Raw genomic sequence first — 14,791 nt, 5'->3', positions numbered from 1 at the left:
ACAAGGGGGGGATATCGAATAGAAGGGAGAGTTTATGTTTAGGGAGAGAGATATACCTTCAATAGAGGAACAACTACCATGGAAGTTGAGATTGGAATCGATTATTTTCTCAAAGAGTTCCTCTCTCTCAAATTTTTTAATCCAACATCCATTTGTTGGGTGGATGTTCGAGATTGAATGGGGAAGGGAGCTTTTTGTTAACATTTGTATACCATCTTTTTCCTTTGTTTTTTATTGTTGCATTGTGTTTCTTTTTCAATTCTATTTTTTGTTCTTTTTTTTGGGTCTTATGTTGAAATTGTTAACTCCCAATCCTTGAAGCCTATATTTCAACTTCAAATTGTTGTTGTGCCAATTAAATTTATTGAATTAATGACATAATTATAGTCTTTTTTATCTACTGCCCCACATGCCTCATCGTATGACTGTGTACTATACATATGATTGAGCATTGGATGCGGATGGCATAAGGCTGCGGCTTTCCGATAAAAGTATCGGTGTACCTCAAGATACATTATTTTTAAGCGGCTTGAAACTCATCTATTTTCTAATCTATAATTATCGACGTAGAGATGATCAATTTGAAGGTTTTTAACCCTAAAATAACCTTTTTCGGTGAGATTTAGGCTATGGCTTTGAAAAAGCTACTGCCTGTGGTAACCTTTTCCTACATTTGATTATGCTGTGGGCAATTCTAAATTATTTCCCTTTTCAACCCAAAAAACTTTTACTATATTTATTTTTATTTTTTTGTTAAATAGAAGTATTTTTTATTCTCAAAGTAGTAGTAGCATGTTTGATTCTGACCTAGTTCATTGACCAGTTCAAGCTAGAAGATAAAGGATGACCATCTTCATTCTAGTTATCATGTGACCTCGTCATATACAAGAATAAATAGACACCAACTTTTTTAAGCCTTTTTCAAATGTCTCATTCATGAAACATCTGAAAATTAAGACACCAAACGACAGAAAATCTAAACTAGATTATCGCGCCTGAGCTAAATAGTATGTAGAAGAAGAAATTGGTAAATTTCAAGCATCCATAACCAAGCCTTATGCAAAGTTTGAGCCTCATCAGTCAATCACAGTAGGGGGTACACATCGTCCACGACACCTCATGGGTGGTGGTGGCGACTTGCACTTCGAGCACGGTGGTCGTGGTGAATTTGGTGGGGGAGCCTTTGGAGGTGTAAAAGGAGGAGGAGCCCTAGGTGGTGGAGCGGAAGGTGGAGGATCCGTAGGAGGCGGCATAAATTTTGGTTGGGGTGCAAAACTTGGCGAGGCCTTAGGTGGTGGTGTAAATTTGGGGGGAGGAGCAAAAGGTAGAGGAGCCTTTGGTGGTGGTGTAAATTTAGGGGGGGGAGCAAAAGGTGGTGGATACTTTGGTGGTGGTCTAAGTTTGGGAGGAGGAGCAAAAGGTGGCGGTGTAAATTTGGGTGGAGGAGCCTTAAGTGGGGGAGAAAAAGGAGGAGGTGGCAGTGGAGCCTTTTCGGGTGGTCTCACAATTGGTGGTGGTGGTGGTGGTGGAGGTGGCGGTGGAGCTTCCTTTGGTGGTTCTACTTTTGGAGGAGGAGGAGGTGGTGGTGGTGGTGGTGCACACTTGCCTGTTAGCTTATCAATGACATTACAAATAGGTGGAGATGAGCATTTTTTTGTAAGCTTATCAATGAGAGTTCAAGGTGGCTTTTGAATTGGTGGGAGAGGAGGCTTGAGGGTAAAGCAAAGAGAAGCCCTAGGAAAGGAAGAGAGATTTAGGGGAAAGGGAAAGCCATGCTCTTACATTGCGTGGGTTGGTGCATCAAGATGAGAATGCAAGTATATATATAGGGGGGAAAGGTCTTTGAATGTCCTTTACATGGTTAATGGTTGGCTGACACATTATTAATCTTGGAAGTAAATTGGACAGCTTTTTGTCTCTTTTATTAATTATTACTGCCCAATCATCAATATCGATAGTGAGAATTTCATTTTCCTTTTTCACTGGTGGGTTACATAGGGAAACCCATCCCTTTTTATGTATAATTCATTGATAAAACCTTCTTCTTCTTCTTTTTTTCACTTATGGCTATGTATATTTATCGATAAAATGTATGGGCATTAAATCTGGGGTGTGGTTTGTATAAGGCTGAGGCCATAAACAACCAAAGTAAGGCGCACTTTCAAATAGTGTCAAAGATGTCGTTTCGGTATTGGATATCTTGGTGATGTTTTTAAAACTCATTTTTATATCTAATTATTAAATTTAAAGCTTCAAAATTAGTGGAGAACGAGCAGATCTCTTACCAGTTGAAAATATTGAAAATTGACGGTCAAGAAAATGCATTACAAGATGTGTTATTTTCAAGACTTGTAATCCATTTTTCTCATGTCTGTGTATCTTGAGGTCGAGATGATCGATTTGAGGATTTTTAGGAATCGACACAACCTCTTCTAGTGAATTTTTTATGTGCTCCTTAATTTGATAGTTTAGGGCCTTATCCTTATATATATTTTTTCCATAAATTCGTCATATTATGCAAATAAAAAGGAAAAAATTTGGTGAGTCATATGACAAATGCATCCGCCGTAATTTTCAAGGGTTGCTCTGATTTTCAAGGGTTTTAGGACTGTAACACGCACCTAATTATTGTAATCCATCTCTGCCTCAAACCTTTGAATCTAGAGCTCCACATACAAAGAAGACATGTTGTTCTCTGAAGAATTAAAAAGAATAATACGCATTAAAGCATACAAGATGGGCCATTTTAAGGCTCATAATTCTGTTTTTATTTAAGATTCATAATCGTTGCGGTTAGGATGATAGACGTGTAAAAGTTTAAAAGAGGGATTCACTATAATAGTTGCACCCCCAGATACACCTAAACACTATCTTAAACAAAATTTTAAGTTATAAGATCAAAATAATGGGTTTTTACTTTACCAAAAAATAAGTGATGACGATGCATTAATGCCTAAAATATTAGAGTAGAAAACACAAACTGCTTCAAAAGCTCAAACTCTCAAATGCTTACCTAAACAAGTAAATTGCATTTTCTACGACGGCTTTACAGCTAGTAGGAAATGAGTAATATTAAATATTTTAAACATATATTTAACATCGTAAAATTCCATTTTATTGTGTATCCTAATTTTTTGTATATTCTTTCAAGGGTGTGGTTTCTGCAGGGTTGCAGCATTAAACAATCCAATCAAGGCACACCTCTAAATTTTATCATAATATATAATTTTGGTGTAAAAAATTCTTAGGATTATCTGAAAATCTATTTTTATATCTAATTATAAAATTTTAGACTCCAAAAAATGGTTGATGTCAAGTAGATCTATAAACAAATGAAAATCTTGAAAATGGATGGTCTAGATAATGTGATGCAAGATGCATTATTTCTAGGACTTAAAATATTTTTTTTTTATATATTCATACATCTCGATTTCGAGATGATCAATTAGAGGGTTCTTCAATATTAAAATAACCTTATACAATGCCATTTTAAGATTCATCTTCAATTCTACATTTTAAGATTGCAACCTTGTTATAAACTTTTTCCTTTCTTTCAAACACCAAATACCTGCGGGAAAAACGGCAAGATATAAAGGGCGAGGTTTGTATAGGGCCGAGGGTCTAAACAATCAAATGAGAGCCCACCTTCAAATAGTATTGAGAAATGTGGTTCCAATACTCGAAATTTTTTACTAGCTTTAAAATATATTTTCATCTTTAATTACAAAATTTAAAGCTTCATAAATAGTATAGATCAAACAGATCTATGAAAACCTAAATAACTTAAAAATTGACGGTCCAAAAATGAGTTACAAGATGTACTATTTTCAAAACTTGAAATCCATTTTTTTCTCAAATCCATGGATCTTGATGTCGAGATGATCAATCTGAAGATATAAGGGCATCAAAACAATTCTTTGAGTGAAATTTTGGAGGTAGGCTCTAATTTGATTGTTTAAAGCCTAAGCGCTATATAAACTTTTCCCAAATATAAAAGACTCAAAAGTTTCCAAAAGTTTGACGACAAAGTCCTTTAAATAAGATTTGTTTTTAAGAATCAAATTTGTAAGCCATCAATTCAATATTGTTGCAAGTGGGACACCAATATTTAAAAGGCTTTGAGTACAATGCTTTAATATGCCGTTTTAACAATCAATTCTTGAACAAGACAATTGGTGTTCCTGCAAGGAGTAAAATCATCACAAAATGCATACTTTGACTTGTCATAGCACATTTACAATGCTTTAATATGCTGTTTTAACAATCAATTCTTGAACAAGGCACTTAGTGTTCCTGCAAGGGGTAAAATCATCATAAAATGCATACTTTGACTTGACATAGTACATGTTTGTACTTTTCACTTTTTAGGGGAAAATGCTGTTTTAACAATCAATTATAGAACAAGGCAATTAGTGTTCTTACAAGAGGCAAAATTATCATAAAATGCATATTTTGACTTCTTGTTTGAACTTTTCACTTTTTAGGGGGCTTATGTATCATGTGCGGTCATTTTCCTAGAACGGGTGGGATTCATGTCGGGTCAAACGTGAAGTGGACAAATAAGATCTGTTTTTTCAAATAATTTAAAAGTTAATTTTTTTAAGGTGTTAGTAGAGTAGTATTAGTGGGAATAAAAATCACAATGTGATGACTAAGATGTGGGGGTGCTCTTACCACTACACTGCCCCTTTCCCGAATGACGGAATAAGGGTGTCGGTCGGACTAGGACCCAACCCACCAGGAAATAAGCTTGTTTTACTTTCATAAACAAATAACTATGTTGCTTTTATAGACTTGGTTGTTGGTCCAAAAGGATGCCTTGGAGTTAACAGCTTGCATTCTTTTAGCATTTTCTTTTTTCTTCTATTGCACGATTATGGCACCATTTGGTTTGGATCAGTTTTTTGTTTTTTTTTTTCACAAGTTCAGTAAAAAGAGTTGAACTTGAGATGTAGTGTTGCAATTGTCAACAACTAATCATTGTACCATAAATCAAGAGTTATTTATGTTCGAACCCTGTATAAGTACTGAAAACATGTTTTTTCCTCTTTCAAGCGAATATTACAACTAAGGTCGGTTTGACCTTAGATCAAAGGGTAATTTCGTCTAAAAAAAAGTCGAGTAAAATCGACCTTAGCTGTAATATCCTCTTATAAGATGAGCAAACCATATTTTACGTACTTATATAGGGTTTGTACGTAAATAACTCACAACTCAATAATTTATTGGCAAGAGGAGTGCGCAATTCACGTTTTTCTATTGAAAAATGGATTGCTAGGATTGCAGCCCTATCAAAATAAGTAAAGCCTCACCTCATAACTCATCAGAAATTGTAATTCAAGCATTAGAAAACCTTTACATCGATCATCTCGGCTTGAACATTATGGTTGTGAAAAAAAGTAGGATTTCAAACTCTAAAAATATGTATATTGTAACAAATTATCTAGACCGTTCATTTTGCTATAAAAGTAAGTATTCATAGATCCACAAGAATTGTACTATTTTTTAGTTTTGATTTTTATTGTCAGTGTTGAAAATTTATTTTAACGCCATCATGGAGATTATATTGTTGAAAGGGCTTTCCTAATAAGGATTTAAGGTGACGCTTTATTTTGTTTCATAAAGCCTAGGCTTTATTGAAACCTCATCATTTTCTACTATGATGTTTCAAAAATCTGATATAACCAATGAGAATAAAAAAATTACAAATCAAAATCCTTAAACTTTAGGGATTAGGAAAATATGATTTTTGATGGAGGCTATAATCCCCAAAACATGAGAAAATATCTCTTCATACATATGTCATGATCATCATCATTCAAGTCTTATTCTGAGTATTTGGGGTCAGCTACATGAATCATGTTATTCTTTAGGATTCATGATAATATGTGGCAAAGTTTTATGTTGACTATACACTAAACACAACCCACCTCCTTTACTCATGCTCGCTACAGGTTAAAAAAAAATATAAGGTCTTCACCCGTACCAGACCAATCTCTTTATACATATGCGCACCCAAAAATGTATATGTTATAAAATAATAATGATAAGATATTTCTCAAAGGGGGATTTCCAATTAGATTTAGATTAGAGAAAGAGTAAATAGGAAAAGATAAATTTTAATTTTGATTAACGTTTAAGTTAGCCTAGAAGTGCCCAGCTCTCTCTCTCTCTCTCTCTCTACATAGAGCTCTACTCTAGTGAAGAGCTCCCTAGCTGCTTATTAAACAAGCCAAGCCCTAGCTGAGACACGCTTAGCTAGAACTTAACAGTAGCTTGTTTAATGTATTGTTACATAATTATTAACATGATTATAATTTTATATATGCACTTGAATTAACATTTTACTATATAATTAACAAAATATATTAATACAATTGTACATGTATATGATTGTGCTTCTCTTGTTATGACTGGATTTGGGCTTGGTTATCGCTTGATTTCGCTCTTTTATTAACTTAATAGACCATTTAAGCCAAATCAATCTCAAGCCAAGTGATTCAAAGCTAGAGTAACTCAAACTGCTCTCTAGCTAATCCTCCAAGGGGTGGCAATGGACCTGGACCTAACCCGGGACACGAAGGGTAGACCAGGGTACGGTTATGGGTCCAAGAATTGGACTTGGCGGGTTAGGTCTAGATACAAGCTCTACTTTATATTTTTGGGTACCAATTTATGAAGCATATTTAAATGTGTAGATATTTTAATTTTTGGGGCGCGGCTTTTTGACACCATACACGTGTCCATATCATTAAGCGTGGTTTATTATACCTAGAACAGATATACATCCTAGTATATGCACTTTTTTACTTTCTAAATACTAATCGTGGTGTATGAGTACATGGAACTCATTGAATAGGTACATGGGGCAGTTTTGTTGAGGAAAAAGTTCATATAAGATGTCAACCTTATACTGTAGAGGTAAGGTGGCAATTTTGTTGTGGAAAAGGCTCATGTAACATATCAACCTGTAGAGGTAAGGTTTGCTTCAATCCCACTAAAAAGGATTGCTCCGACACTGACAAGGTTTTATGTTCTCATGAACTCTTGCCAAATTTCTCATGATAGACATGCGTACTATGCAGCGGAAAATGGTTTGATAAGGTTGCAGCTATATCAAAATAAGTAAATCCTCACTTCATAAATCATCAAAAATTGTAAATCAAACATTGAAAAACCTTTACATCGATCATCTCGACTTGAACATTGTAGTTGTAAAAACAAATTAGGATTTCAAGCTCTAAATATAGTGTATATTATAAAAAATTATCTAAACCATTTATTTTGCTTTAAAAATAAGTGTTTATCCACAAGATCTGTACCATCTTTTGAGATTTAAATCTTATTGTCGGTGTTGAAAATTGATTTTAGAGCCATCATAGAGATTTTCGTCTTTGAAAGTACTTTTGGGACAAAGATGAGGCTTTATTTTGCTTTCATAAAGCCTAGGCCTTATTTACCTTTTTCCCTAATAAATATTTATTAAGTGTACTAAAAGTCCTTACTTGTAATAGTGATATTGACTCCCATGATGCATTACCACGATAAAAGTCAAACGGAAATTTATAGAAAAATCTAATTTTGTTTTCAAAGTTTAGAAATGTTCTCGAATATTTCATATACCACTTTGTAGTCTCACTTTGTAACAATGTTATTTTTAATTTTTATTTTTCTATCCATCTAAGTAAGATCAAATTCTGATTGTGCATAATTCTCACCATCATACACTTCTAAAGAAAAGAAATAAATTATCAAAATATCCATAATTTTTAGGAGTACTAGTAGGTTTTGTTATTGAATTATTTTTTTACTTTTTACAAGTGCGTGATAGAGTGATATATGGGTGCCTTAAATTTGAGCGTAGTCTGATGTGTAAATAAAATAAAATTTAAATATAGTATACACTCTTAAAAGTGAGACTTGAAACTTGAGTACAAAATATAACATATATGGATCGATTTTTAAATTTTGAAAGATGAGTCTTTTATGTAAATTTCCCTTAGCTATAAGACATTTGCGTTTTAGGTTACACGTCCTCACTCAATTTAGTTGGCACGTGAGTATGCATAAGATGTAAAGAGGGTACCACCCCATAGTTTTTCGTACTTTCCTTAAAACAAACACATATTTCCTTAAAACAAGCACATATTTATTAAATACGAAATACAAACATAAAAAGGGAAGGCCGACTTAAAGTACTAAACTGAAAGCAAAATAGAAAATAGTACATGGAGGAAGCCCCACACCCTGGCTATGATCCCCTGTAGAACTTATTCACTGTTTGAGCTTCTAAATCACTCTCCATTGTGCGCAACTTTCCTTGAATCACCAACTCGGGATGGTGGAGTTCTTGGCTTAGGAGGAGGAGCCTTAGGTGGTGGGGCGAATTTTGGTGGTGGAGCCTTTGGTGGTACAGAACATTTAGGGGGGGGGGAGAAAGGTGGTGGGCCCTTAGGTGGAGGTGTGAATTTGGGGGGTGGTGCAAAAGGTGGAGGAGCCTTTGGTGGTGGTGTAAATTTAGGTGGAGGTGCAAAAGGTGGTGGAGCCTTAGGTGGTGGTGTAAATTTAGGAGGAGGAGCAAAAGGTGGTGGGGCTTTTGGTGGTGGTGTGGATTTAGGGGGTGGTGCATAAGGTGGAGGAGCCTTAGGTGGAGGTGTGGATTTAGGGGGTGGAGCATAAGGTGGAGGAGCCTTAGGTGGAGGTGTGGATTTAGGGGGTGGTGCATAAGGTGGAGGAGCCTTAGGTGGGGGCGTAATTTTAGGCGGAGGCGCGACTGGAGGAGGAGCTTTAGGTGGGGGCGTAAATTTAGGCGGAGGCGCAACTGGAGGAGGAGCCTTAGGTGGTGGGGTAGGGGGAAGATAAGGTGGAGGTGGTGGAGCTTTCTTTGGTGGGTCTGGTTTTGGTGGAGGTGGAGGGGAACACTTGACATTGAGCCCACCAATACTGGAGCAATGGATAGGTAAAAAGTTTGCATTTGTGAACTCTAAATGAGTAGATGCCAAAGCTAAGATAAGGCCCAAGAAGGAGAGGGAGAAATAAGGCGAAGAAGAAGCCATGCTTCTCCTTTTGCATGGGTTGTTGGTACATTAGGGTGAGAAAGAGGGTATTTATAAGGGGGAAAAGGTCTTTGCATGTCCTTTACATGATTAATGAGTGCTGCCATGTGATTAATCTTTGGAATAAATTTGACAGCTTTTTTGCTCTTTTTCATGACTGCAAATTCATCAATGCTCCCCCCTTATTTTCCCTTCTTTTTTTTTACCATGGGGTTATTTTAATTGGCATCCTTTTTGTGGAGATTCATTATGGGATAGGCATCGGTTATCAAAATTTATGACGAGTGACCACTTGTGAAACCATCAATTTCATGAGCTTTTGATATGATTTCTCTTAATTTCCTTGTTGAGAAAACCAGATGATGGTTTCACTTCTATGCCCATTCTATGCCCATGAAATAAGCAATGGAGAGATAAAAACACAATGTGAGGCCACATCACATAACAAGATATTAAAAGGTCTAATATTTCCCAAAAAAACGAAAAAGACATTGGATGGTCTAAAAATATGTGGTTCATTGTATAGATGTATTATGCATGATGCAATCATTTCTTGCCCAAAATTCATACCACATATATATCAAAATTAAAAAGAAAAAAAAAAAAGATTACACCATGTCACGTTCCATGCCAAAATATTTTCTATGGTATGCGTGATGATAAAAGTAGTGCAATTTAAAGGTTGTGGTGTTAACCAACTGAGCCAAACTTGTATATGTTGAATCTCAGGTTGTATGGTCAAGGGATGAGTCAGAGTTTAACCCAAGCTTAAATCACCCAAATTAAGCTTGGTTTGATTCGGGGGAGTTAAGGTTGACATTTCCATGGCTTAGATTGGCCTATGAAGAAACCAAGTCAAGCCATGAATAAGCTCATAGTAAACACAAATGAAGCCAAGTATTACTGCATTTCAAATTTATGTGTATAAATGTTATATAAACATATATTATTAGTTCTATAGATCGTTAGGGTGGCAGGTTTCTAATATTACATTTAGGGCTTGTTTGATTACTGGAAGGTAAACATTTCCAGCGGAAGTTTTTCTTTCTTGGGAGCTGGAATGTTATTTTTATATAATTGTTAAGTTTGATAACATATCTGGAATGTTACGGAAGTTTTAGGTACTTGTGATTGATTGAACGTAGAACGCGCGGCTTTTGGAAAGATGTGAATAAAATAATTTCAACCTTTCGATCATTTTTAGTGACATGAGGCCGATATGCCATGTATGGACATATTTAGCATGCTCCTAATCTTCAATATGTATAACCAATGGTTTAAAAACCGGATCGGTGACCCGGATCGGGCTTTTCAAAAACCGATCCGGATCGGCGAATCGGCGATCCGGATCGGCGAATCGGCGGTCCGGATCGGAATCGGGTGAATCGGTCAGAATAAAGCTTCAAAAAAATCCGAAAATTTTATTAAAATTCATTATAAATATTGTTTTTTAGGAATTCAATAAAAAATGAGGGTACTCCATTAAGAATTTTCATGTTTTTGGATGAATATGCGAATATTGATATGTTCTTTCCCTGCATGAACCGCCATTCAACATTTAATTTACATCACACAAAAGGATAAACATAGAATTATCATGGAATAAGTATATCAACATACATGGACTACAATAAAGCATAAAATTAATAACATACGATCTAAAAATAAAATGATAGACGACGTTGTTGTTCTTCTTGGTCACGCTGGTGCCATTGATTGAATTCGTTTGACAATTCATTGATTCGATCTAAAAACGAATCATCGATATTAGCGGGCGTCTGACTATTCCCAAATCCCTGAGTGTTAGTGTTTTGTTGTGTTCCCAGTCCAAAATCCCCGAAGCTTGTCCATCCTTCATGCTCACCTGCACTGTCGTGCTCATCCCTACACTGTTGCTGTTGGGACTCGATATGTGAATAATATGGCTGGGATAGGGTGGCCTCAGAATCATCATCTCTCTCATTTTCTCTTAGACCCCCTTCCCACTCTCCCTCATTAGGTGCAATATCATCGACATATTGTGGATACATTGGCTGGCTGCTTCCTCTTTCATGCCGCTCATCAGTTTCTTCAATATCTTCATCACCGATAGCCTCAAGGAACGCTCTCTTGTGCAACACTGGCTCCTCCTTTTCGACTACCCATCGGTCTGCTGTGTCTGTGACAAATATTGTGTCTAAGTCTATCGGCCCATAGTCTTCAAGCTTCCTTCTTATTTGTCGCTCTCTGAGGTTTAAATTATAATGAACGTAGACTAGTTTATGAAGCTTCTCAGAAGCGAGTCGATTCCTTCTAGTAGTGTGCAACCATTGGAACGTACTCCAGTTGCGCTCACAGCCAGTAGCAGAACATGTTTGGGAGAGCACCTTGATTGCTATCCTCTTTAGGTGAGGTGCATCAGTACCATATATCTCCCACCATTCAGCTGGATTAAAATGTAAAAAGCATTGTAAGGGCAAGAACAATTCATAAGATTAAATATATGAATAAACAAAATATTAGCGAGGGGATAACCTGGATCCATCATAGTTCGAGAATTTCTGGCAAGTCTAGTTCCGAAGGATCCTATAGCATCCCTATACATAGCAAGCTAAAACAAATATATTACGTTTTAGTGCATTATTCCTCACAAATATAACAACTCAATGAAGTTCTTACCCGAACATTAAATAATACCTCTTGTATTGCTGCTACTTGGTTTCGATGGCTTCTCTCCAACCTTGCAATAATGTATCTGACCCCTTCCATAATCTTGTGGGGTTGTTCAGGTGTCAAATAGAAAAATTTTGGGTTGAAGTAGTAACCTAAAAAATATATAGGTAGAAAAATGTCATTTACAATTTCATAAAAAAATGATTTAAACTGAAACATTGTAATGATATAAATATATATTTACCAGCATAATGAATTGGACGTCCGAATTTGGTGTTCCACCTCTTTTCTATAATCTCGATCACTTTGCTAGCAAAATTACACTTCTCCCCAATAGCTGATTTCGCCCTCTCAATACCTTCATAAATGATACCCATGGTAGCTTTCTTATCAGCATCCACCATTCTTAACACCGTGACCAAAGGGGCAGTGGCCTCTACAACACTGGAAAATCGAGACCAGAACAGCCTATTTGAGATTATGTTATCCACTTTTACACCGGTACTGGACTTCGAGAGGCGGTCATTTAACCACTCTTCACAAGTAAACAATCTCTTTAATGCACCTTCAGATTGTCGAATGGAGTCCACAGCTAAGTAATCGGTCGCAAAGCGGGTTATGGCAGGCCTGATTATCTCTTTTTTCTTAGAGTGTTCTCTAAACAGAAATAATATTTTCGAGTGGTTGTATATAAATCTCGACACCAACCTTGCTTCATCTAGAGTCTCCTTCACAATTTTGATCTCACCGATTTCCTCTAACATAAGATCGATGCTGTGTGCAGCACACGGGGTCCATACTAGATGCTTCCTCTTATCCATCAACTTGCTGCCCGCAGAAACACATGCACGCGCATTGTCCGTAATAAACTGGACTACATGCTTATCCCCCACCTCCTCCACTATCTGATCATATAGTCGTACGTAGAAGTTTGCATCCTTCTTCGTCCCTGATACGTCTTTGCTAGACAAAAAAGCTGTACCTTTTGGGGAATAGGCCAAGAAGTTTAAAAACTCCTTTTTGCTAACTTTATTCAACCAACCATCACTCATGAGAGTAATTCCTGTCCTTGGCCAACTCTGTTTATATTCTTCAATCCACTTTTTAACTTCCTCTACCTCTTCGTCTAATATTGGCCCACTGAGCTCATATGCCGTCGGGGGTTTTACCCCGGGCCCGGCTCTCTGGATTGTACTAACCATAGGTGGAAAATATGGGCTATTGGCTGCATCAAAGGGAATTCCTTTATCGTAGAACCATTTACCAACATATCTCCCTAACATGTTTCTTGTACCTTTAACCATGCCTTTTAAGGTCATCTGTTGTGACTTAGGCTTTGAGAGAAATGGGTCTTTACGACCATGACCTGCAATACTGGCACTCCTAGGTAACTTAGAAACAATTTCTTCAACAACTGATTCTTCTTGATACATATTGCCACCAACCTCTCCATACATATTTGAGCTGGGCCCGCCATACATGCTCGAGCTGGACCCGCCATGCATATCTGAACTAGGCCCACCATGCATATCGGAGCTAGGCCCACCATGCATGTCTGAGCTAGACCCACCAGGCATTCTAAACCCACATTCCCTCTGATATTGTTCATATAAACTCAACCTTGTGGCCATGTCCAGCTCATTATTATATTGCTCTTTTAGGTCATAATTATATTGCTCTTCTGTATCATTCCTGCTTGATGGTGTATATAAACTAGCTATCTCCTCATTCATCCTATGTTTGGCAATTTTTTTACCTTTGCTAGCATTAAGAATTGCCACCATCTGTTTTTTTACATTACTAGGGACACTAGTGCATGCAGAAACTTCTCCCTTAACCCCTGCCAAGTGTTGCTTGAACCTATGTACCCCACTACTTATCACTCTTTGACAGTAATTACAAATAATTTTGTCTTTCTTGTTGGGATCAAGTCTGACCCCATGTTGCCATGCAGGGTCTTCTATAGATCTTGACATGATTCAACTGTTTTAAGATGTAAAAAGTTTAAATTAACCTGACAGTTCAAAAAGAAAAATAATCACAATATGTAGTGATAATATGTTGCGGTAGTTCATGTAGTCATATTCGTTGTTATTTGTTATTGCAAAATACCTTTTTTGACAATAATATTTCGTACATATCAATTACAAACATTTAGAATAATACAAAATGCAAGCTCCAAACATGGCTACAACTCAATTATCAAGAACATACATTTTTTGCATTAAAAAATTAATAATAAAAACAATTCTTCAAAGAGCCGGCTAACATCAGGCATTCCAACTTAAAAATCCATGAACAACAGATAAAAAAAATACAGTTTTGTATTGAAAATATAATAACATGCATTTTTTTGCATAAATAATCCATCAACATACAATTTTTTCAACAAAAACTTTAACAATAAAAATTTAAAATATGGTTTAATACCTCATGATAATTAAAACCTTGTCACGATTTTCACATCTTTTCGGAAAATCATCAATTTTCAAAAAATTCAATCATGAAAAAAAAAAAAAAAAAATTACAGCAAACTCAAACAATAAAAATTAAAAATTAGGTTTAAATGTTTAATACATCATGATTATCAAAACTTTATCACGATTTTCACATCTTTTCGAAAAATCATCATTTTTCAAAAAATTCGATCATGGATAAAAAGAAATAAAAAAAAAAAGTACAGCAAATTTTCAAAAAATTCGATCATGGATTAAAAAAAAAATTAACAAATTTTCAAAAAGTTCGATCATGGATTAAAAAAAAAAATTCATAAATTTTCTAAAAATTCGATCATGGATTACAAAAAATTCGATCATGGATTACATAAAATTCGATCATGGATTACATAAAATTCGATCATGGATTACATAAAATTCGATCATGGATTACAAAAAAAAAAAAAAACATAAAAAAACAAAAAATTCGATCGTGGATTACAAGAACAAAAAAAAACAATTCCATCATGGATTACAAAAAATTCAATCATGGGTTACAAAAAAAAAAAAAACACAAAAAATTCGATCATGGATTACAAGTAAAAAAAACAAACATTTTGATCATGGATTACAAAAAAGTCGATCATG

The 14,791-nt window shown here is 35.7% G+C and overlaps 2 protein-coding genes across 3 annotated transcripts; one reads left to right on the top strand and one right to left on the bottom strand.

Moving 5' to 3' along the window:
• The first annotated feature begins 717 nt into the window (after positions 1–717).
• Positions 718–1,795, top strand: LOC148779644 (uncharacterized). Its single transcript, XM_088853132.1, has one exon. It carries the CDS (start codon positions 1,120–1,122, stop codon positions 1,690–1,692), a length of 573 nt encoding a protein of 190 aa, XP_088709258.1. The 5' UTR covers positions 718–1,119; the 3' UTR covers positions 1,693–1,795.
• An 8,823-nt stretch (positions 1,796–10,618) lies between these two features.
• LOC148779643 (uncharacterized) lies at positions 10,619–13,310 on the bottom strand. Of its 2 annotated transcripts, none has more exons than XM_088852707.1 (3): positions 11,953–13,310; positions 11,571–11,860; positions 10,619–11,481 (listed from the first exon to the last, which is right to left on the bottom strand). In XM_088852707.1, the coding sequence occupies exons 1-2, from the start codon at positions 13,283–13,285 to the stop codon at positions 11,676–11,678; spliced, it is 1,518 nt and encodes a 505-aa protein (XP_088708833.1). In that variant the 5' UTR covers positions 13,286–13,310; the 3' UTR covers positions 10,619–11,481; positions 11,571–11,675. The 2 variants fall into 2 exon arrangements, with proteins under 2 accessions (XP_088708833.1, XP_088708834.1); XM_088852708.1 differs by lacking the exon at positions 11,953–13,310 and having other exon boundaries at positions 11,571–11,646; positions 11,733–11,907.
• Positions 13,311–14,791: the final 1,481 nt, after the last annotated feature.

This window comes from Amborella trichopoda, chromosome 12, assembly GCF_054954075.1.
Source record: "Amborella trichopoda isolate Santa Cruz 75 chromosome 12, AtrichopodaSantaCruz75HAP2 v2.0, whole genome shotgun sequence".
NCBI lineage: Eukaryota > Viridiplantae > Streptophyta > Magnoliopsida > Amborellales > Amborellaceae > Amborella > Amborella trichopoda.
This window is presented reverse-complemented; position numbering and strand designations above follow the sequence as displayed.

What these genes read in the sequence shown, in the direction of transcription:
- LOC148779644 (XM_088853132.1), top strand. Translation starts at nt 1,120, where the DNA reads ATGGGTGGTGGTGGCGACTTGCACTTCGAGCACGGTGGTCGTGGTGAA.
- LOC148779643 (XM_088852707.1), bottom strand. Translation starts at nt 13,285, where the DNA reads ATGCCTGGTGGGTCTAGCTCAGACATGCATGGTGGGCCTAGCTCCGAT. An exon ending in ACGTCCAATTCATTATGCTG is followed by an intron (nt 11,861 to 11,952) that starts GTAAATATATAT and finishes TATATTTTTTAG; the next exon opens with GTTACTACTTCAACCCAAAA.